This window comes from Aptenodytes patagonicus, chromosome 1 (genome assembly GCF_965638725.1).
Source record: "Aptenodytes patagonicus chromosome 1, bAptPat1.pri.cur, whole genome shotgun sequence".
Lineage (NCBI taxonomy): Eukaryota > Metazoa > Chordata > Aves > Sphenisciformes > Spheniscidae > Aptenodytes > Aptenodytes patagonicus.
Window position 1 is genome coordinate 167747719 of NC_134949.1, and position 25180 is coordinate 167772898.

General features: G+C 41.8%; 1 protein-coding gene across 1 annotated transcript in view; it reads right to left on the reverse strand.

Moving 5' to 3' along the window:
• The window catches only part of RAP2A (RAP2A, member of RAS oncogene family), a 30814-nt gene extending 8424 nt beyond the window's left edge, over positions 1-22390 (reverse strand). The window contains exon 1 of the mRNA XM_076361975.1: positions 22061-22390. Coding sequence (XP_076218090.1) covers positions 22061-22374 — 314 coding nt within the window. The 5' untranslated portion in view covers positions 22375-22390. The remainder of the gene's footprint in view (positions 1-22060) is intronic.
• Positions 22391-25180: the final 2790 nt, after the last annotated feature.

The window sequence follows — 25180 nt, forward strand, 5'->3', positions numbered from 1 at the left end:
AAGAAAAGACACACAGTGTTCCCTAGTCTGATTCTGAGCCTCTCAAACATCAGGAGGAGACAAAGCAAGACCACAGAATTGTCAAGAGGAAAATAAACAATCTTAACCCTTTGTTGAAAGCTTCCAGTTCTTGAACCAAAGCAGCAGGAAAAATACATACGTACTTCTAAAGCAATTACTACCTTGTCTTAAGAAATTTAGGCAGAGAGGACATTTCACTTTTTCCAAACCCCGATTCCTTGTATTTTGGTAGCTTTAAAAATTTTAACGTTTTGAGTTAAATCAACAGCAGGGGCTCAGTCAGCAGAGCTATATCTTTTTCCATGGAGTCCTGCAAATATAAACCAATGAAGATGTGCCTATACCTGTGTACATGTATAGAATGTGTCAGGAGATAGATATGTAAATCTAAAAATAAGTAGGTTTCTGCAAAGTTTGAGCACTTTGCTCTCTAATGGAAATTATTAGAGTTTCTCAGGTAAGTCCATACAGAACAACTGTAAACCCCCCCACCATTCTGATGCAAACAAGTCATTCCAGTTTACCAATTAATTGCATTTAGTATTCAGTTTTGTAAGCTATATTGTGTAAGGATTTAATTACTTAAGCAACAACTCCCAACTAAAAAAAGTCTTAATAACATTTTTATAAATGAGTAGATGTTAAAGAGCTTATGGGAAGTCCCACTGCAATTAGGTGGCTGAGTCATGAATTATTTTGCTATAAAGAACAGTGTATGGCCTAACTGCAGGACTGGGGATCTAACATTTTATTCTAGGCTTTGACATGAACTCCTTATATAGCCTTTGGGAAACAAATTCTTCAGATGGACAGACTGAGGTGTATAAAGTCAGGATAATTGTACTTACTCATAGGACAGCAAATTAAATAATAATTGTAAAACAACTCAAAAGAATAATATTAGAATAATAAATAACCACCACATCATATCGCTTTTGAGGAGGCTTCAGAAACGATCTTTGTTCCCGTACATGAAACTTTCTGGAAATAATCACCTCAACTTAAATAAAATACTTGAAAGCCAGTTCAGTTCTGTGGTTGTTATAGTCAGTTTACACTTTCCAGTTTGGTTTCAAGGTCTAGGAAAAGTCTCAACCAATGCCAGTTTTGCTGAAATTGTTTGGCAGGCTCACCCTTGGTACTGTGCTTGTAAGTAATTAGAGGAAATAGTTCTCTTCCAAGCAAAAGCCCAAGAAACAACAAAACCCAGTGTAACGAAGCACTATATATATTTGCTTCCCAACTGTTACTACAAGCGCTTTTCAGCCAAAGCACTTGAACACATTATTTCTAGGCAGCTTACAGCTGAGACCTTCCAAGGGACAAGAACGGTGCATGGTACTATCCAATACACATACTCAAAGGCTATCTAGTAAGCCTACATTCCTTTGCTGCAACAGAAGCAACAGGATGATGCATATCATTTCTGCATGAAGGATACTAAAGAACTTTCCAGGTTATTTCCAATCACTTCAGAAATAAATTCTTATCTATAGAGGATTCTCCACATCTAAGATCTCATGGGACAACTAGAACAACGATAAACTCCTTCCATATGTTCAACCTGCTTCTGCAAGTCACTGTAGATAAAGCCTATCTTCAGCTCTGTCACCTCCTTAACTGGTAAAACAGCAAGTATACCTGAAAATTCAATGGCCTGCCAACATGCCCTACGGGAGAAGAGTTCACTATTCACTAAAGGAAAGTCCTAAAGAAAAATCCCTGATCATCAAGATCTTAGGGAGACCTTTTCTCAGCAAGTTTGCAGAACTCCATACACGTTTAAGCTACGTCCAATGACATTACCAGTTCCCCTCGCAGTACAGGGCTGGCATAGGAAGTCACAGGCAAACAGCACTTTGAGTGCTGGGGATGACAACAAGGAGCCTATGACAGGAGTAACAACAGTTCTCATCCACTGCCATTTTAGATGCTCAGAAGCCTTTGCAAACAAGAGGTTAGCTTTCACCTTAAACAGGACACCTCTCCCTAGTATCTATCATTACAATTCATATCTAACACTGAAGTCTATTATCAAGACTGAAAAGACTCTAAGTGATATATAACACCTACCTGCTTAGCAGCAGGTTTGCTGTGAGCATATCCAAACAATATTTTAATCCTCGAGTTCCCTCTCTATGCCAATCAAAATTCTCGTCTTATACAATCGAGTATCAACATCATCTTGTTGAAATCCTGAAGTGCTGGCCACATTTAGCAACTTAGAAACACTGGAATTTTCAAATAAGAACTTTCTATTCCTTGGTATAGTTTAAGAAGCAATAACCATCAATTCTATATAAAATGCAAGGCAAGTGTTTTACCTGACTTTTTCCATCATGACTAATTCTCTTGCTTCTAAAAGCAACAGGAAAATCAGAATTGTCCTACAATCTGAGATTCTCACAGGTGGATCGATTTCACTTAGTTACTGCCTCTAAACTCAGTTCGCATTGAAAGAAGTCTAGCTGTCAAGAAAACTATGAACAGATTATGAGGCACAGTATGGTGGCTCAAATACAAAGTTCTTGCTCAAAATTTCCAGCCACTAAAGCTGAGCATCTAATTTTTCAAAAATTGCTGCTACTAGCTGTAGGAATGGCTCAACATCTTGAAAATTAGGCCTCATATTTAAGTATTTAAACTTTGGGTCCATAATTGAAAGTTATTCTTAATGACCACATTTGTTTTCTGACCTTAAATATTTTTTAAGCCATATGCCATGCTAATATATTAATGTTTATTCCAATACAATGAGCATGACTGGATATGTCCAGGTTTTCAGTACCTACCAAATGGAGAACATATGGAAGATACTAAAATTAAAGAGACTAAAATACAAATAAAAGATAGATGGTAAAGTCTTGAAAAAAGACAATTCTTTAAAATGACCATTTTTTTCAGACATAACCACTCATAACTAAACTTTATCCTCTGGTACCTTGCAGAAAACACCTTAAACATCAAGCAAGAGGAGTGCTGACGTGATTTAAGAGACGTGGGTTCAGTTCCATACCCCGCTACTGACTTCCTGCATGATTCCTAGCAAGTCCCTTGAGCTCTGCACCTCTGTTCTCCATCTGAAGAAAACAACAGTCATCAGATTTAACCTCTGAACGCCTATGGCACGTAAACACTTCTGAGGTCTTCCATCCTTAGTAATGGAGGCAACCTGAACATCCTGAAGGATGCATCAGCAGTTTTGGTTGCTCTTCAAGAGAAAAACAACCCGCATCCCAGCTATTCTCAGCAGTAGGCTATGTAACACCACAAATCTTCCGCGCTTTCTTTACAAGTATTGAGAACAGATACGTTAGGGCAGATTCTGCACCAATATCAAGCTTGGCAGCAGAGAGAGTAAAGCTATTGGATTAGGCGTGCCTCAGACCAGAAGCAAGAACACCAGCATGGAGGACAAAGCCAAGGTTGTTACCTCACTTCAACTCCACCGGCTTGAGCAGAAACTGCACAATATCTTAAAACATACGCTGACATTGAGGGATTTCTCCTCCTCCTTTCTTCTCCATACACAGCTTCTACAAGGTCAAAAAACCTGCCTAGTTCTGATGATGTGGGATTGAATAGGTCCCTTTGCAAAGACAATGAAAAATGTAGATACCTATTAAAAGAAATATAAGCTTCTTGCACATCATACAGCAAATCTACAGACTCTAATAATTTCATATTTTTAATCTATTACATTGTTGTGTTCAAAGAACTTAACAGTGGCCCTAATACGCATTACCATTTATCTGTCAATACATGCTTTGTCACAAGAAATTTCTCTCAGAAGCATATCTCTTGACATACAAACCTTTAGGTGAATTACTGTAATATTTTAAAATACCATAAACCTACTGCACAAGGAAGCACTGACAAAGGTGGGGGAGGAGAAAGAAAGCGACCAGATTTGTACCAATTCAGATGTATCAAAGTTTAGGCCTATAGCTGCGTTAAAGAAAAATCTTTGAGACAAATATATTGTTAATATTCCATTTGGAAAAGCTGAAGCAGCATCCAATGTGCTCCTTCTACAAAGCACAGAGTCTGGCAAGAAATTTATGAGGACAATGGTACATCTAGTTTCTTATAGATTTGGTCAAGGCTGATATCTAAAGCTCTAGTTCTTCCTTCTGCCTACAGCTCTTCCCCTTGTCATTCTCCAGTCCATAATTAGGGTTGAGCACATGCCACAGATTTTTCCACAACTATAGCACTGACAGGGTCTCTTTCCCACCAACAATTCAGACAGAACTTAATCATTATTTAGATTTCTAACTCGTTCCAGACTTCGAACCACAGAACCACTGGGGCGGGAAGGGACCTCGGGAGGTCTCTAGTCCAACCCCCTGCTCAGAGCAAGGTCAGCCAGGAGATCTCAACCAGTTTGCTCAGGGCCATGTACAGTTCAGTCTTGAAAACCTCCAAGGACACACCTTCCACCACCTCTTTGGGAACTTGTCCCAGCATTGAATTTAGTTTAACTTTGCCACAGAATTCAAAACTTACTGGCAGGTAATGGAGGAAGATGAGACAAGCAGACAACTGAGTTGAGTTGCATAATGCTCGTTTCCATAGAAAATGGGCTGAGAAACAAATGCCAAAGCTATACAAATATTTATAGCTATTTATTTATGTAGAGGAACTGATAATCATACTTACAGGACTCAAGATAGACATATATCCTAGCATTATGAAAGCAAAGTGAATTAACCAGATTTTACAGAATTAACTAAAGCTCAAGCATAAGTTAATGACAACTTCAATCTCTCTATCCTTCTTTATTTAAACTATAGAAAGCAAAACTTCTTAGTGGATACACAAAGTAAAAACTTTGGCTAGCAAAAATAGTCAAATGCGTATGCATTTTAAAAGGGTCAGAAGACTATAGTCCTGTAAGGTATTATTTCACTCTTCAAAATGAACACTCATATTCCTTCAACCAATTTATAGTCACTGATAAAAATCCCACTGCAAAACTTATTTAAACTACTGTAATAGGATTTTCTCTAGCTCATTAAAATTACACTTTTACAGTCTTCAAGAATAGGCCTAACAATTAATTCAAAACCTTCTTAGCAGCATCACCTGCTTCCAAAGGATTAGAGTTCAGGAATGATCGTGTCGTGCCGTCCAGTCAGAACCACACAAAAAGCAACAGCTTCTCCTCCGTGTCAAGGTAAGAGCCTTCTTACTCCAAGAAGTCAGAGTTGCTGACTTTCAGCACTACCCAGATTTAGCCTCTGAAAACACATGCAAGCCTGGATCACAAAATTCACCTCTGACAATTTGATTGCCACTATCTTGGTCTGTAGAATCAAGCATTACGTATAAATATGAACTGCATTTCCACAGTGGCTTTTATTTATTTACTTTTTAAAGAATTTGACCTTTTGCAATAAGCCTAGCTTCAGGTCACTTAAAACTCAAGAAAAAATAAAAATAACGGGATTAAGAGGCAAACAACCTGGCATACATTTCTGCTCTCTCATCAATCCCTGTGTAGAAGCTAAGGCAGATAGATACCAGAGTTTACATGATATTGTACAGCCTGAAGAGAATTTGTGTGTCTAGTACCAAGCAGAGACTTCTTTGTTGCCCTAGTAACCAAAGAAGAACACAGCTTTACGTCCTTCAAGCTAATAAAAATATGCTACAATGCTTATAAGAAAACTTTGCAAAAAACGCTCTGTTGAGACAGATTTTCTTCACAATGGTATGATTAGGTTACAACTCCAGGTATTTTTCAGAAGATAGACTATTTTACAGAAACTCTAAGTCAGTGGCCATGCTGGTATAGTGAACCAATTTAGGAGAAAATAGTGCAAGTTCTATCATTTTCTCTTTTACTTCAGAAGTAGTATTATGACTTCATATCCTTTTGACTACAGTCAAGCCCTCTTTTACCAAAATAAAATTTGTCACCAACAAAGAAAAAACAGATGTGAATTTGAAAGCCTTGACTAGTTTCATTAGTAGATGCTCTGAAAGCCTCTTCACTCCTGCTGAGTTTCTACTAGAACATTTGACTTCTAACTTGGGAAAGAAAAACATTCTGCCATGACTTCAGAAAGTTGGTGGCCCTCATCTTATAGAATAATTTGTCTGATTACTGTAAGTCTGGTTTAAGTAATTGGAATGTTTGAATGAACAGAGCACCAAGAAGGTTTTTTTCTCCACAGTTTTCAGAAGCGACCTCCATCTTTAACAACTCGACTTTGTAACTCTAGAAATTTGATTCAAAAAGAGCACATCAGCTAGTTAAGTGAAACCGTTTCCGTATCTAAACATGAATATACAAAATAAGAGCTTCCAGAGTCATGTGGGGGGGGGTTGTTTGTTTGGTTTGTTATTTGTTCTGTTCTTTTAAAATAAGTTTTGGTTCATCTTTAAGTATAAAATACTGCCTCCCAGCATACTACCTCTATGGGGCAAATATAAAGTATGACTTACTGATAACGTCTCTTCTATGTTGAGCATAAACTTCAGAAATAATTTTCTTAGAAACATTTTTCATTCTTCCTACGATAAAACAGGTACCAATTACAGAAGAAAAACCCCAACAGACTACTTTGTTCTAACTCAGTGTCCTGAATATATTGGAAGACTTGAAACTAAAGTTTACCCATTCTAGCATCCAGAACTTCCCTAGTAAGAACCTGCTTATAAAATGGTATCGGATATAGGGTATCTAGCACATAAAACAGTAAAATCTAAACATTTAATTCTTCCTTACATCTGTGTGTATGTATATCTCAAATCTAATATTTGAGTAACTATTCAAATGAAGCCAGCTAGAATGAGGAGCTCAGATATACTTATCATCTCGGATGTTGAGCTATTTATATTTTAACTACTGTATAAATGTTAATTTCTTTGGGTCTATTCTAGGTTAAAAAAAGCTCCCTTTTCCCAGAAGAGTTTTACTAACCTGTCTGACAGCCATTTTTTTGTCTATGAAGAGACTCTGTGGCACTCAATCACCTTGAAGACCATTTTATCTTGCACACATTAACCCTATCTGCTATTAGGCCATGCCTGCAGCAGCAAGGTTAACCTCCGGCACTCCGTCACCACGCAGCTGCCCACGCCGCTGCATCTCTAGGGCTTTAGGCACCTGGCCGCTTTGGCCAGTGCCAAAGCTGTGTCAGCAGCGGAGCGGGTGCATCAGGGTCCGAGCCCAAGGCTCCTGGCTGTCAGCATCCCTAGGGCACTAGAGTGCCTCCGCGCTGGCATTTTGCCGGTGACTGTACACCAGCTGATGGCCTGTGTCACCCAAAGAGACAGTTACTCAGCTGATGGAAAGGATGGGCTTTGCTAGCTGATAGAAAATGCAACGCGTGCATGCGTGTGAGAGAGGGAGGGAGAGAGAAAAAGAGCAAAAACCTTCACAACAAGAAGCTATGTCTCTTACTGACGTATTTTTTTCAGAGGGAGAAAAAACAAAACAAGCCAGGCCAACGTAAATAATTTCTTTAAAATGTTGCAAATTCCCACATGGACACCAATTTTAATATTGCTTATATTAGGTGGGAAACAAACAATGTGACTTTACATTGGTTTAAACAAACTTGTTCAGAAAGTAACTTCGCGACAAGATTTTCATATGTGGACAAAGCCTATTTTAAATAGAAGATGACTGCAGAACCTGGTGAAATCCACATTTTGGTTTTTTGTCCTGACTCCTGACCCCACAGAGTGGAAGACTGAAAAATCTCTCTGCACATATATGCATATATTTGTGTATACGTGTACATTTTAGCTGTCTCTCTGAGTAAACTTATTTTTAAAGTAGCAGCATTTAGGTAGGTAACAGTTTGTGAAAGATGCTAAACTATGATGTACTTTGTTTTATTCTGAGAAACAAAATATCACCCTAATATTTAAATGTCTGTTTGTCACATTCGAGATACAGAAAGGATGATAATTTGTATACTTAACCCTCAAAAGTGACAGTAATAATGGTAAGAAAATATTTGAGAAAGTTGGATTTAAGAAAGAGACTATATTTAAAGGCACCACACACCCTAGTGTCCATTACACCTTCTTTGTTGAATCACTAATTGGTAACTAGAATTTCCTGAAAATAGTCCACTAATTATTTTTTCCACATTAAGTTGTCCTATGCAGAAAGGCCATTTCAATTAATATGAAGGTGTGTGCAGGGGAGTGAAGCCCAGACTGTTCCCAGTCCTTTTAATCTAACCACATTTCTTGCTGACAGACAGAAGGTCTTTCAAAGGAAGGCGTTTTGATCATCTCCGGGAGAAGAACGTAGACTTCAATTACCAGTCCAATTATCCCAGCTAGGAAGGCAATACAATAGCTTAATTTTAGAGTAATAAGGGACTTTCAAGGTGTGCCTTCTCAGCTTTCATCCAAGATCGAGCTTTCCATTGTCCCTCTCTGGCAGATGAGGTTACCATGATGGCAGTCACTATTTCTGAATAAAAACCATCTGGAGGAGAATTCGATATAAGCTAAGTTCAGTGATTTCACACCTTTAGGTGATTTGTAATCTTTCTTGAATATGCTCATCTCAATTTAAAAAAGGATGCTTTTTTTGTATATTTTAGCCAAATACAGTTTAATAGGGTAAGAACAAGATAAAGAAAAAAAAAAAGCAATAACCTGCAATAAACATCAAATCACATTGAATGACCAAGTTCTTGAGAATCCGTGGAAAGAATACAGGGTAAACTCCCCCCCAGCTACCCCCCAAATCCTACTTTCTTTCCTGTGTTGAGACTCAAGGTAGCAATTCTTCCCAGAGGCAAAAACTTTGTAACCACAGTTTTTTTTCCTCAGTGTGTCCATATCAGGCCTAGGGATAAACCAGTAAGCCCTGCAATACGTGGTATGCACGTCACCCTCCTTCCCTCTTCCTTATGTTCCAGAGCAATCCGGACCTTTTACATTCAAGTATCCTAACCCCAGCTTCCCATATATTTTATTTTCCTTTTCAGAACACAGTTATATTGTAAACTTTGGTAGGTAAAACCTGAATTATGTGGATTTGTTTAATCAAAGACTTACAAAAGGAGTAAGAGGAAGCAGTCAGGAGAAACCACCTTTCTATCATCAAATCAGAGTATCATGATGCTTACCTTGAGTTTCTTGTGATATAATTTTTAGACAGAAAATGGTATTTGAACATGTCTGCTATAGTTTAGCAGTATGACTGAGGGTTCGTATCATCTGCAAGTGCCAGTCACTTCCTTCCCTTGAGAAAGGGTCCTGCTTTTATTTAAACATTCACATTATGTGTCCTGTCTATAAACCATTACAGCTGCCCAGTAGTTGAACTCTGGGCAATTACAAATGTAACCAACAGTGTAAATCAAAAAGATGAAAAGAACAGCAGCTCCGGTCCATCAGGAGGCTGTCCAAGGACTGCATTTGCTCACTATGGTTCCTGAAAGCCACCCTCGCGCAGATGCGGAGCAAGTCCAGCAATCCTCCAATTACGTGGTCAGTGCAGAATCTGAGGCACAGGGCCTGGTGGCGGAAGGACTATTTCCACAACGCCAGACCTTTAAGTAAAAACTGGTACTCGGAGTGGTAATAGGAACAGCACTCCTTGCCAACAGTTGCTGACAGACGCATCTGATGGGTAGCAAGCATCCAACTTTGGTTGCTATGAAATCTGGTTACAGAGAGCACTAGAAATAAAAGGGTTACAAGAGGTTTGACTAAAACTGCTAGACGGTAAACAGACTCATCAGAAATTTGCAGCAGCCACATAATAAGACAGTGATAATTCAGTAAGCAACAGAGGGTACCCAATCCCAGATGGAACAACTATAATGTGTATACTGCCAGACTAGAGGCAAGACCATTAGACATCCATTCACACAGTCCAGGCAAAATTATCATCTGATCCATAATGTTATCTTTGAAGGCAGCAGAGCGTTCTTCAAACCTAATCCCATCCAAACATAGCCACTCATTCACCACATCAACAGGCAGCCTAGCTTCTCCACAATTTGAATCAAATTTGGGAATATTTGGATTGAGTGAGATTCCAGAATGTGCTGTCACGCCTAAATTTTAAGGAACATCATTGAAGATCAAGGAGCAGAAGGCTATCTATTCTCACATGGCCAACCTATAACAACTACTGGAGAAGCAGATGATATGAAGATAGCCTGCTGAGTGCCCACAGCTTTTAATGTTAACTGAGGCTACAGATCCAAACTAGGGGAAACACAGAAGAGATGCCTATGAAGGCTAATTAATCAAGTTTCTTCATGTTTGATATTTTACATTAAAACTCTGTGGACTCTCGGCAGGCTATCTTGTTATCATCTGCTTCTCCAGTTTCTTCCTAGGAAAGAGTCTATCATCCCTCAGACAACTATTTGTATGAGGATAGCCACCTAAGCAGATTCTACTCCAAATATAATGTTATAATCAGCTATATAATATAACCTGTGCATAGAACTCCTTTTTTAGAGAAGGAAGACATCTGAAGTACAAGATTTGTCAAGCCCATGCTGTGGATGATATGATCACCAAGTCTGTGGTCTACTCAATATTCTGTACTAAAAAGATTCATACAAAGGCATTCGGGAATTCACTGCTCAAAACGTACGGAATGAAACTGACATGAAAAAGCAGGAGGAGAAATCATTCAGTCGGCAAATATTTCTCAGCCTGAATGCAAAACTGAGGCAGGTAAATATATTGGGACTCCAGAAGCATTAAGGGAACTGTGTCCAAGAGACTGCTCCACAAAATTTCTGCCTACCCACTTAATTCCTTGACAGGCCACATCCTTCTAAGGTTTTTGTCAAAACAAGGTAGCTGCCTGAAGGCCTACAGCTGTGCAAGCCCAGCTGAGCTGTATATTGGAACCACAACAGGGTCACACACCTAAGCTCTCTTGGGATTTATAGATGAGGCATGCAAGCAGCCAAGTCCCTCGAGAGGCCTAATTCACTAAACATTCCTCTGTGAATCTAACAACACACCAATAGCAAGATACTCAATAACAAACACAACAGGTATCACTTCCACACAAAGCCATAGGAACAAAAGCAAGTAGTGGCAATGCTGTTTCTCATGTTTAACGCAGCAGTACAGCGATTACAGCACTGATCAAGGAGGTGAAAGACCTGCACCATACACCTTCTTTAGTCACAGGAGTTTCACATCTGCTTTTCCCAGAAGACTGCCCTAACCACTAAGCTACAAGCAAGGTTGAGAAAATACTCTTCAATCTTCCTGTTGAAGATGAGCCACTATGAAGGCAAATACAAATACATGAAGGCAAATTCACAAATCCTGAGGAAACAACAACAACAAAAGATCAGGTGTACAAGCTGAAGAAAGACACTAGGGACTGAAACCCAGGGATTTCTCAGGACTGCCTATTCACTTTAGATAAAGAAGTCACTGCAAAGAGGCAAAATCAACATGCCGTACAGTGAATGGTCACTAGAAGACTCCCCTAGTCCAGGTGACCACAGTATTTCAGGAAAGGTCAGCTGTTGCTCCATGATGACATAGTGGCTTCCATTTTTCTCCCATTCTTTTAGAATTTAAGTGTTTTGACCAGTGAGAGGGCCTGCCTCTCAAGAGGAGAGATTCTACATACATAAGGAGATAGTTCAAGTGGTTTGCTGCAATGGGACTACACAGCTTAGAGCAAAGCAGATTCCTAAAGAACTGACACAGAAAAGAAACACTAAGCTATTTAGCAAGACCCATTTCTCATTTATTTCTCAAGGAAATGCAAGAAAAGAGAAGGCTGACATTGAGGGTGAAAAAATAAAAAAAGAAAAACAAACATCTCCTCCAGTCCACTGCCTGTTCAGAAGATCAATGCCAGGATTCCCTGCTTTGGACAGCATTGTGCACACTTGGTACAAAAACGAAACCAACCTCTCCTACCCCCAAAACCCCCACTGTATATTGAGGAGGTTATCTGTTAAAGAACCCAAGCAGATCAAACAGATTAAGTGGTACTACATTGACACCCCCCGCCCTGCACCCCTCCTCCCCAAACCTAACACCACACCCAAATGGATGAAAGCAATGGGAGAATTAATTCCAAATTACTGCTTGGATTTTGATTGTGGACCGCAACATTAACCCAGCAGAAGGTGACTCATGTTTCTTTTCTTCCAGGCATTGCAAGGAGTAACCTGCATGTCAGCTACCAAGAGTCTAACTGCTTCTGAGACTAGCAGAGCAGATGCCTTCCTTAAGCAGAGAGATGGAGAGCCTGGATTTGATCGGAGACTGAGAAGCACTCGGACTAGTTTGGTTTTTTTTTTGGGGGGTGGGATGGTGATGGTGTATGAAAGGCATCTGATAAAATGCTCCAGAAGAGATAGTTCAAGGTGATCATCTTCTGCCCTCCAAATTATTTTCAAAAAGAAATTGAATTCCTGAAGTTAAAAAAAACCCCTAAACCACAAAAAACACAACAAACCACCATTTGACTGGTTTTCAGCAGAATTATTACAGCAGAAGAGGGGCAAATTTTGAACCTGGAGATAGAAGATTACTACTAGGAAAACCCTTTATAATACCAAGTCCTTTTGGCAGTAGAAAGTAAATCCACAGACTGAAAACATACCTTTGTAAAAACAGTGTACAAATAGCAGTATACAGATAAGAACTGCTGTCATGTAGTTCAAAAAATACACACATCCAGGATTCTGCATCACGGCCAAGTGCAATTAAACACAGAGGCGGGTGAAACCCACCCCCCCCCCCCCCCCCAGATCTTCTTTCCCCCACTCGTTTATAACTTTTGGAGAAAATTGTATAAAACCCAAGCATTTCATATTCATTGTTTTGTTCTGACAAAAACAACGAGCTTCCAAAATTTAAAAATGGAATTGAAAACATAGTAAGGGAGTTTCAAAAGAAAAGCAGTTCTTGAGGAAAGACTTAATTTATGCATTTTTAGATAGGTCTTAAAAATTCATGGCTTTTTCAAAAGAAAAAAGCATTCCAATTATTTGCACATTTATAAAACGTTTCAAGTAAGTTTTTGTATAGCAGTTAAAAAGATGTTCTAGCAATGTGGGAAACTGCAACCAGATCTAATCAGATAAATTAGGTTGATCAGTCCTGGCTTATCCTCTATACTGTAAAATACATTAGGAGTAAGAGGGCAAACAGTACAAACATTCTCCTACCAAAACTTGCTCGTCACAGCAAGCGCACATATAGCCCAGAGGCGATCTGTGGCTATTTCTTGAAAGCATCTTTTCTTGCAATTAATCAGAAATCCAGGACCAAAGCTCTTCTTCACAACATTCAGAGCACTTCAAGTTCAGCACTCTTATCCAACTCATTTCCAGTTCAAATTAAATGGTAGTTGAGTTGATACTCACACGGGAATCTCAGACACTATTAGTCTTTTAGTTAAGGTGGTTACCTGTTAACCAGAACAATAACAGAAACTCAAACCATTCTATAAAGTAAGAGTTGTATTTTATTTTACCCCAGACCACTACCCTAAGCTATTACATTCTAATATTTTTAAATGCTTTAACATCTGCCTCATTACCCTGACTTTTTGCAGAAGATAACAATACTTTGTTATTAAAGGTCTATCTACATGATGCAAGCAATGTTTCAAAACAAGCTAGTCAACTCTAAAACACACTTACTCCTTTTTTTGTCCTTCACCTGATCTTTCACCTAGTCTAGGCCTAATCAAGACAAGAATTAAAATATTATCACCATTGCATTTTTAAAGAGTACAGCACCAACTAATTGAGCTAGCTCCATGACATAATGTTGAGAAAGGATAACGTGCTCATATCACACCTTTAATTCTCTTGTCTAGACTAGGATTTAAGACAACACAGCTGCTAAAATGCAACCCATTGACAAAGAAAGCGTTCGAGTTGCACGCATCATTGTAAACCGTACCTAGACTATACCGTTTGCCTTAGTGCAGCAAAAACTAAATACTAGTCCTGTATTGGAAACCTCTGGAAAAAAGAAAACAAAAAAACAGACCAGCAGGAAGCTAATGAATAAGAGAATATGAAGAAGCAGATAGCTGTACTTCTTGTTACCTTAACAATCACATAAATCTTTGTACAAGTCACTACGTGCCAGGATAATTTAGCACTGCAGTCCCAATTGCTTCCCTATTCTTTCTCAAAACATCATCACATACCACCTACACAATTTACAAGGAGAAAAAAAAAGGACAAAAAAAAAATATTTGAGTAACACTTGCAATATTTCAGAAATGAAACAACCAGTAACCCCAGGTTTGTTCTTAGGTGCAAAAACTAAAAATCTGACACTGAATTATTAAGGGGGAAACTAGGAAAAGAATGGATTTAATGATTTTTGGGAAAGCCACCCACTCAGACATTTCAAATTTTATGCATCTAAAAACTTTCAGTCGCCAAAGAATGTCTATATTTGAAATTTCAGTCCAAAAAGTATGCCTGCTAACATAAGAGTTTTTAAAACATTCTGGGTAGCAGTATTTTTAGTTATGTATGACCAAACAACAAAATTTGTTTCTATCCACATACTACCCAGCTGAAGAGTAGAGAATTGTGGTTATTTTGAAAGAAAAGATGCAAGTTACTGCCAACTGTGTTGGCTATAAAAAAAAACAGTATTTAAAGAATTATTGTCCTCTAGGCAAAACAGAAATTCAAAAGCAAAACAGAAATTCTAATGAGCAATAATTTTTTTTGATAAAATTTTCCAAATATTCATTGCAAAAATCTGTCTCAAAACAGCTTAATGAATAGCAAGATAGAAAACATTCAACCCCAAGCATTAATGCTATATTATTGTACTAAACTATGAAAGCCATTAAAGCCACTGTTATATTTGGTCTTTAAACACATTAAGTAGCGTTTTTACAACACAGACACGACCAAGCAACACTGCACAACTGAAGACAAATTTAAGAAGTCTTGCCACATGCTATTCTACTATTTGACAACTGTAGCTGTCCATATTTATTCACACACCTCTACAGCAACATGAGCTACAGCACCAATTAAGACCTGAAAAGAGAAGATGATGCTAAGTGATACAGGCATAAAAAAAAGATATGCTATACTCTAAACTAGCACAATCTAAACTAAACATGCATACAAAAGGAGCTTGCCTACCTGGCTTCTTCAATAAAAGTCCAAAGAACACCTAAAAGCAGGAGGGGATTAAAAGATTTATTTTCAGTGCCCACATACAGAAGCTATCATGTCACTTTACCTTACAAAGAAAAATAAATAAATCTTGGAAAGGAATACCTATACAATTAGCTGGGGAGGGCAGGGAAGCAGCCAAAAAAACCCACCAAAAAACATTTGAAGACTCTGGTTATAATCATTGTCTCAATTTTTCATCGTTTCCACAGAAAGTAACTCAAAGTAGCATGAATATTTCATATTATCAAGAAAGTAAGGGGGGGGGGGGGGGGGAGAGTCAAGAGAATTCTGGAAGTATGGAATTTAATCCAAAAGCTTCTACAGGAAAACACTAGAGGTAGTATGTTCCGAAGATACATGAGCACCTTGAAATATCCGAGTTTAATACTAAGCTAAGAAACTTTAAAATAATCTTCTATAACTTAAAATTGCACACTGTCAGAGACATTTTTTAGAGGATTGTCTATGTATGAATTCCCCAGTTAAATCAAGAAACCTATAATTTTGTCTGACAGGTTTAGTTCATTAATTTCAAATTAAGACAAAGGTAGATTCACTAAAAAAAAAAAAAAAAATCTAAACTCTACAGAGCCAGAAAGTAGTGTTGCAAAGTTATTTTAAAAGCACGAGAGCACAAAGAGAAACTAAAAATCTGAGTTTAAAACTAAATCAATTTTACAGTAATGTCCTGCATCCTGCAAACTTGTTCTCTTTTCTATTATAGACACTTTCTACATATCAGTTCCCCAATAAGACACGGGAGATGGCCATACAGCTGAAGGCTCTGATGTTATATACAGGGTCAATTTGATAATGACTGACTACTTGTGTTTACCACTTCTTTATATCTCTACAGATGCTTAAAATATTTGTATTTTCTTCTTGCAAATCGATAAGGTTCTCACCTGAGAAACAGCTATCCATAGGTGTCCCTTAAAAAAAAAAATGGCCAGTATAGCTCTTCTGTTGTACTTAAATATTTAAACACAATGGCCGATGTCTGCACCATGTCAGAATTCCATTCAGGTTCCTACGTTTTCTTAGAAATATGCACAAGCGTTTGGCGGGATTTAAAATCTATTAATCTGTTCTTGCAATAAAGTGCTAAGTTTCATCTGGTGGGTGCACACGAGTGGCTGGCAGCTTGGCCAGGTATCCTGTGGAGGATGAGGGCCATGCTTAACACCTGCCCTGCCATTTTCACACTTAAAGATGAGTACACTAATCAATCCACTACATTGAGATTATTGCAAGGAAAAAAAAACAACAAAAACACTCTTGCTAAAAAAGATTTCAGTCTGTTCTTATTTCTAACATCTCTACACGCCTAGCACCTATGAGAGTCCTTAGACATCTGTCAACCTTTTGCATACATTACTTCAGAAGGAATAGTATTTTCCAAGTTTCACTTCTGAACACTTAGGTGTTTCTTCCTGGAAGGTTGGAGCCACTTTTGTGGTTGAATGTGTTGTAGCAGTGTTTATGAAGAATTCTCTAAGTAGTTCTCAAAATTAGAAAAATATGTTCTTAAAATAAAGATGAGAAATATATAGAATTTCAGAAAACTGGTAAACTCAACCTTTCTTAAAGAGTATTTATTACAGTGAAGAGCTAAAGGACAAACTAAACTATTTAATTTCCTCAAAACTCTGTATTTACTGACACAGTCATTTGTTTGATCACATTATCTAGTTTTAATGAGGATCTGGACCCCAATGTGCTAAATGGTCTTTGACTAAAAATCATACTTAAGTTTTCATAGTACTTGGAAAGCAACATTTTCAAACTAGACATCTGAGCAATTTGTAATTTCAAGTATAGTTTTTCCAGACTTAATCACCATTAAGTCACTAAATATATCAATTATCATTGACTGAAGATGCTGATTTCACAATTAATAAATTTCAATAATTACATCTCTTGTATGTTTTAAATTACCACACAGAATCCCTAGACTGGGAGGTAGACTTTTATCCTGATGATAAACACCACCACAAAGAACATTCTCAACTCAGAGACACATTTCTGTGATATTTCATAGCAATACACCTATATTATTTAGTCTGCGTTTTCAGCCAATCTAAATTAAGAAATTTTCTGGTCTTTGCTTCCTAGAGAAAAAGCAATAGATTAATGAAAAGTTTTTTTCACTACTTAAAATAAAGCATTTCTCAAAAATACTATTTTAAGTAGAATCTGTTAAGGTTCTCCAAAACATGAACACAATAGTCCTGTCTTTAAAGCACTGGCCAGACACCTAGAGCAACTATTGCAAGTTAAGAACTCTGAATTAACTTTGGGAGTTCTTTTTTATTTCTGTGCTTTAGTTTTCTACTTGAATAGAAATAATAGTACTTTTGTATTTCATGGGGTTCTACTAAAAATATATATAAATTAAAGTCTGTAGGACAGATTGAGAAATTACATTATTGAAGGCTACATAAGCACCTAGAATACATACCCAACGAGGTTTAAACATACCTTCATGGGAGAAAAACATTGGGAAAGTCATATCCAAAATTAAAATTCAGTATATGGTAAATAGCAGCAGATTCTCTTCAGAGAGCTTTCTGATCACACAAAAGACAAACACAAAAGTGTTAGAAGTTACCTAACTACTTGTTCCACACACACACAAAAAAATACACTGCTTAATCTGCATACTCACTACTTATTTCTAAACCGTGATATCTAACTGGGGTGGACCACTTCCAATCTGTTTCACCTGACAGCTTCTGTTCTTCACTGCAGACCTTTGCTGGCATGGGCCTACTCATCCAGTTTAGCCTTGCTCTCATAAATAAAAGGTTTCTCCAGAAAACTGCTCATTCTGAAACTACAGTGAGTTCTGTCTGCAGCATAAACAACAGACAGTTCTTTGCTGCCCAGCTTGCAAATCCATTTTGGAGAGAAAGAAGGTCTCAGAGTTGCAGCACCTACAAATGCAGCGATAACATATTTTGTGTAATACCTCACCAGGAGGTAGTAAAAGCAGCAGTTGATTCCCTTTATTCTTCTTGTATACAGAAGGTAAGGAGCATCCTTCAAAGCTATCACGTGAAAAATATTACCCTTATGTACACTCCATCTTCCCAACACTACAAACCCTAAGCATTTGCAAGAATCAGGAGAAACAAGGCTTAATGGGCATATTTGGCAGAAACGGGTACTAGGTGCCCGAAACACTGGGAGCCCCTATTCACTGTACAATTGACGGCTTATCTGAAATGCATTGTTCCAACCCCATGATCTTTACTTAGCTATCATCATCAGCGATAACAGCTTCAAAACAAGCATGGAGGCACTCTCAAGTTCCTAAACCCAGAGACCAACCTTATACCTTTGGCCTCATTCTGCACAACCCACCACCCTACATTAGGACACAAGCCCTCTGTCCTCCTACCTTCTGATTACACTCCTTATCCAGCAAAACAAGGCATCCACAGCTTCACTCTCCTAGGGCACATCCCCCTTCATCAGTTTCCTGCCCCCCACGTACTGATACTAAAGCACACGTTCCAGATAAGCGGGGCTAGTTGCAGGCACTGCAAGACCAGCTGACTGGAGAAGCGATTGCTTTGTACAACACAAGCTACAGCCAAGCCACTCCTTGGGTAGAAACTATTGTAAGACGCAGCATCTGGAAGAAGAAAAACAGCAGCTGTGATTTTGTACCACCGAGATCCTTCATCCAATGCTGGCAGCATGCTGCGCAGTGGGACACTCTGGCCCAGAGTACAGCGAGCACTTCTGAAACCTCTTCCTCCTCCTCCTCACCCCGTGTCTAGGCAGAACTGCTGGGGGTGCACCCATCCACTCAGAACTGGCAGGGCTCCCTTACTGAAGGTAAGGCACCTTGACTCATTCTTAGAAAGATCTAGACAAAAACGTTTTATTTACTTCAAAAAGAAGAACATGGTTTACATTTAAACCATTTCCCAGGAAAGAACTTTAATTACCTCTTTAAAAGCTATGGAGGCATTCTCCACTCTTGTTAAAGCTGTGCAGCATGCCTGAAAGGGATGCAAGGCTCCCACACTACACAAGGAAGCTTGACTTTATAGTTTTGCCATTAGGAGACTTCTCTGCAGACTGGGAGACCTGGATTTTGGTCCTGTTTCTAAGTTTATTTATGCATTTTTTAATATTAAATAGTCATTTAATGAGAACGGAAACTATACTGGCAAGAGTGATCTCAACCTCTTCTAACCACTAGCTTCAGAGTTAAGTAAAGGTCCACTTGTTTCCTCTCTTTCATTCATGAACATGTCATTCATTCCTATAAAGTAACTCAACTTCATCAGGTGGAGTGAAGGACTCCCTTAGCCTAGTTTGGCCTGGTATGTAGTGGTTAGACCAGGGAAGCAGAAGACTCAAACGTGCACCTCTTAACCGGAAGAGGGAATTTCACCTGGCTTTTCTACTTCTTGGGAGAGTAATTAAAATTACTCTCTAATTATGTGACAACACAGGGATTCTTTCATCCAAATAAATAAGTAAATAACTAGTAAGGACAACACATAAAATGAAGAGATACCTACCAGTTAGAGACCTGGCCAATCAGTTTTCAGGTACAATGAAAGTTTAGAGATTTTTAGATCACGGTTTTGTATCAATATAAGCATATAATTGTCATTTTCAGGTACACCTCATCCAAAATCCCTAAGTAAACAGGACTGATTATTTGTCTCTCAACATGGATTAAATGCATTTGTGCAACTCTAAATCATAATTTAGAAGTCCTTGTACAGCTACACATTATATCTGTAAATACGCATTCTTCCAGTTTAACTGGTAAAAAGGATGCAAGCTTAAGTCAAGAGGACATTAGGTCTTACACTGCCTGCGAACTTAAGTCAAGTTCCAAAACATAACAACAAAACCCACAAATATAAGATGAGGTAAGTTGGCAAGGAAAGATCTGGTACACTTGCTGAAACTACATCTTTTTAATATTGCAAGGCAACAGCATATCCCTTTCAACCACAACTCAATTAAAATTTTCAGGATTTCAGCTGCTTTTAGATTACTTTGCATAAGTGAAACTTAGGATTAAAACAGTGCTCATACGTCTTTCACAAAGTACCTAACCAAAAGCCAAAAGTTGAAGTCTTGCAGTAAAAGAGATGGCAGAAGAAAAATAAGAACAGCATTTAGATTCACTCTGAGCAGTGCTGAGTCAATGTAACTATGGAAGTACAAGTTTCTTCCTACTCTGCTTCACCTATTTACAGCTTGTCAGCTGGGGTCTGAATGCAGACGCTCCATCGCAAGGCACAATGCAAGCTGCAAAAGCCACAGCTAGGCATTCAAAGACTAAATGAATTTATATCGCTGATTAAACACAGGAAAACCAAAAGCATTTATTAATGAATAAAGCCTACTCTAACTACTTAAAGAAAAACCATTCTTCTATAAGGTATGTGTGAATGATAAGGATCGCAAGGATACGGAAAATGCATTTTCCATAATAGATTCAAAATAACTTCGTTACATTGGTCTTTAGAAATCCCCAGTGAAAAAGTTAAGACACACATTAAGAAACACCTACTATGAGAAAGTTGGAAGTCTCCAAAGATATCAGCGTTTTGCCTCCTCCCTCCCCTTTCCCCTACTCGCCCTCCTCCCCAATTTCAAAATACATCTTCCCCAGGCCTTGGTCTGGAATGGTAGTTTCTGTGAACAGACCATACCTGACCATATGATTAGCCATTATCACCTTTTATGCTCCACTCCACGTTAAGATGCAAATCCAACGGCTGTGGTCCAGCTAAGTTATTTACAAGGGTTTTCCTTTCAGATGTCCAAGCCAAAGCCACAACCAGTTCTGCAACATAATTACAACCTCTCTCCACGGGCAGTAACAGATCCCGGTCTGCGATGATCTGGCCAGCAGCATTTTCTCACCCACGCTACAGTTCAAACGGTTGCTATGATTTCAGATAGTGCATCTACCCTTATTTTAGCGTGACTGGCTGCATTTCAGCTGCTGATATTTAACTGACTGACACATATCTAAACAACGTAGTGGTTATAAAAACAAACTGGCAGTATGCACTGGTGTTTCACCACTGTGCATTCACTCGCAATAGAGTGGCTGGCAGCGCGACCGTGGGAAATTTAAGAGAAACACCAGCATCTGTAAGGCCTAATGCTCTTTACCAAGAAAGAGGCTTTGCGTTCTGCACTTTTAAGAGGAGTGGGAAGTTCACGGAAATACCTATGCAGGTATCCGAAAAGGCAGATCTCTATCTGCCTTTGAAGACGTATGCTGCACGGAAACACCCAGGTGCTTCCCTTGCAAATCAGCTACGGCACATCCACTAGGAAAGTGCACTCGAGGACCGACCCGATACAGCATTCGGGGAACTGCTTTTCCGCCCCCCGGTTACAGCCGCGGCACAGACCGCCGCCTGCGGCCAGCCCGTCTGCCATATTTCACGCAGGAGCACCCCAAACTTACCGCGTCGTAAACGCGAACGGGGGGGGGGGGGGGGGGGGGGAGAGGGCGAGCAGCGGAAACCGCCGGAGCCCCCTGCCCCCGCCCCGCCACCCCTGCGGCTGGCGGCCGGCACCCGCCCACAGGGAGCCCGCGGCTGCGGGCGAGGCACCGGCGGGGGCGGGGGGGGGTCCTGCCGCCCAGGGGCGCCACCGGGGAAGGAGGGAGGGAGGGAGGCGGGTGAGGGAAGGAAGCCCCAGGGCAGGCACCTGAGCGGGCAGCGGGCAGGGCGTGGGCAGCCCCCGGGCCGGAGATCCGGGCACTGCGGGGCTGCCCAGCGCGGGGGAGGAGGGGACGGAGGGGGGGACGGGCGGCCCGCAGGCCCCGGCGGGCCGGGCCGCAGGTGGGCGTCGGGCGCGGCCGTCGGAGGAGCGGCCGCCGGGCAAGTCACCTCTTGACGCGGATGATCTGGTCGCGCATGGGTCGGATGTCCTGGAAGCTCTGCTGGTTGACCAGGCTGTAGACGAGGATGAAGCCCTGCCCGTTCTTGATGTAGAGGTCCCGCATGGAGGCGAACTGCTCGGTGCCCGCCGTGTCCAGGATCTCCAGGACGGAGGGGGAGGCGTCCACCTCGATCTCCTTGCGGTAGAAGTCCTCGATGGTGGGGTCGTACTTCTCGATGAAGGTGCCGGTCACGAACTGCACCGTGAGCGCCGACTTCCCCACCCCGCCCGAGCCCAGCACCACTACCTTGTACTCGCGCATCCTCCCGCCGCCGCCAGCGCGGACCGCCCGCCCGACCCGCACCTGCCGACGGCCCCTCCTCGCCCCTCCTCACCCCCCCGCCATGGGCCGAGCCGCCCCGCCCCGCCCCGCCGCGTCGCGCCCCGCCCTGCCCTGCCCTGCCCTGCCCTGCCCGCCGCCGCCCCCACTCCGCTCCGCTCGCTCCCGCCCGGCGGATGCTCCCGGCCGCGGCGGCTCCTGGGCGGCGCTGCCGGCGGCGGGGCCGCGCTCACGGGCTGCGGCGCCGCTGAGGTGGGGCGCCGGCCCCGCCCCCTCCTTCCCCTGTCGCCACGGCAACAGCCAACCGGCCGGCGCGCGGAGGGGCGGGGGGGGGGGGGCGCTGAGGAGGAAGAAAGAGCGGGGAGGAGGGCGGGCGACGCCTCGTCACGTGGCACCACCCCGCGTTCCCCCCCCCCCCCCGCCGGAGGGCGCCGGCCAACCGGCGGGCGCGGGAGCTGCACGTGACGCCGGCGGCAGCCGCGACTCGGCGGGTCGCGGCGGCGGCGGCTGCCCGTCTCCTCCCGTCCCTCTCCCGTCGCTGTCGCCGTGGAGACAGCGGCCCGCCCCCGCCCCCAACCCGCTCCTCGGGCCAGCTCCGCGACACGCGCTTCCCGGAGGGCCAACCAGCGGCCGCGCAACGGTCACGCGCCGGGCGGGATGAGCCAATGGGAGCGCGGGCTGGGGGCGAGCGGGGTTGGGCGGGCGCTCGGCGGCCCCGCGGCCGGAAGTGCCTGTCAGGGGCCCGCGGTGGCCGTGGCGGGGCTCGGTGCCGGGGCAGCCGCGGGGGGGCGGGGGCGGCGCCGGCGCGCTTTCTCCGGGCCCCGGGAGCGGCCTGTAGCCCGAGGGGGAGCTGGCGTCGCACCGGGGGGGTGCAGGGCGGTTGGGTGAGGTGGCTGCGGCCCCTGCGCTGCCCCCTGTCCCGGTAGGTGGGCGGGAGTGGGGGAGGGGGGAGAGGCCTTTCCGAGCCGCCCGAGGGGAAATCCCCGTGCAGGCTGCCTGGTTCCGCTCCCCGGTGTGCTGGGGGAGGGGGCTTTTGCGTGGTAAGTTCTTGCTGTTTTAAACCTGGCAGTCCTCTGCAGGCAGAAGGTGCCTGCGGCCGGGCCGCTGCGGCGCGTGCGGAGGGCCCCAGGCCGCCCTGTTAATCCCACTCGCGTAATCAAGAGTAAATGGGATTCATAAAATCTAATGCGCCGATCCTGTGAGCGTTCCCTTTGAATGCACTGTGGTCGTCGTGCAGGCGTGCACTTGCAAGGGACGCCGTTATGTGTTTGTTACTAATAAGTGCCCGCCTCCTTATTCTGGTAGAGATTGAGGGCCAGGAAAGATGGTGGTACGGTTTGAGAAAAATACTCCATGTAAACAGTAACGAAAATGAAGATGATTGATGAGAAGACATAAACAGTTTCTCATGAGAAGCAGTATCGCTCTGGAAAGGTGCTCACATTTGTATGCTTCTCTGTCTACTGTGAGACAGACTCCTTAACCCATCATTTTTTTTCTCAAACATCACTGGTTGGAATAATTTGATATAGGGAGAAAAGACTTTATTTCCGTTAGAGGCTTAAGGTTCAGCCAGAGCCATTAGTCTGCTGTTCAGATACTTTCCAAAAGCTGTCAGAAAAGGAGCTCACTCCTGGGGTTGCATTTCTGGTGCTGTTCTTCCCTCTGCATTGTCACGTCTTCATCTTGGGTAAGGCCTAAGGTGTCAGCCTGCTTTCCAGGCAAGTCCAGTTCTGCTTTCTTGTTGACCTGTTTTCATGTTTCCGAACCTAACTGGGAATTCTTGAGTGGCAGATGTGTTTCTGACTTTTTGGAGCCCACTTGTCCTCTGTCTGAGTCTTTTGGTTAAATGCTTGCCCCGTGCAGTGCTTTAAGCTTTCTAGTGTTTTGCTTGGGCCTTCTGCTGTTACAGTTTGGCTTTTCGTCTGTGTGTTGTTTGTTGTTTTGGGTTTTTTTTGAACTGCAAAGCTTCAAAACAAATTTACCTTGGTAGGATGCCCATAGCTTTGGTCTGTCTTAGAAGCAAGAAGGTTATTCTCTGGTTTCTCACAATGCCCATGTAGTCAAAAACCACGAAAGCAAAACCAAAACCCCACACATCTGTGTGATGTAAATACATTCAATACCAAAGAGGTACACAGAATTTTTTACAGGACTGTCAGAATCATTTGTAAATGTCTGCAACATTGTAAATGTTGCAGAGCCTGGTCAGTCTAGTCAGAAATGAGTAATAATTGCAATGAATAATCTAATTTCTGTTGGTGACTTGGGACCTTCAGGTAATAGAAATGAGCCTACAAGAACATGTAATAGCACAAAATGCAAGATACTGCATGTATGGATTAATAAGTATTCGTAGTGTAAATCCGGGAACTTTCCAGCAGAGTAAAAGGAAAATACCTGGGTTTATTAGTCAACGATGAAAGCAAGCTGCCAATTTAACGCGGTTGTGAAAAAACAAATGTGACTGTGGTGTGCACACAGTCAAGCTTCTGGGTGACTAACGAGACATTACTGCGTCCAGTTCTGATAAACCATGTCCAGGAAAGAGGAACTTGTACAGAAATACACCCAGGAGGGTTACTGGAAAAGAACAAAGCTTATCTACAAGAGTACACTAGGAATATTTGTCTGATTAATCTAGGAAAAGCAAATGCGGAGGAGGGTTATGAGTAACCAATAAGCCAGGGTAGAGTCAAGCTCAAGGGAGTAGGCATTTAAGCTAATGAACAGTATTGATAGAAGAGCATGGATCTAAACTGATTATAATTTAGATAGAAAACTAAGA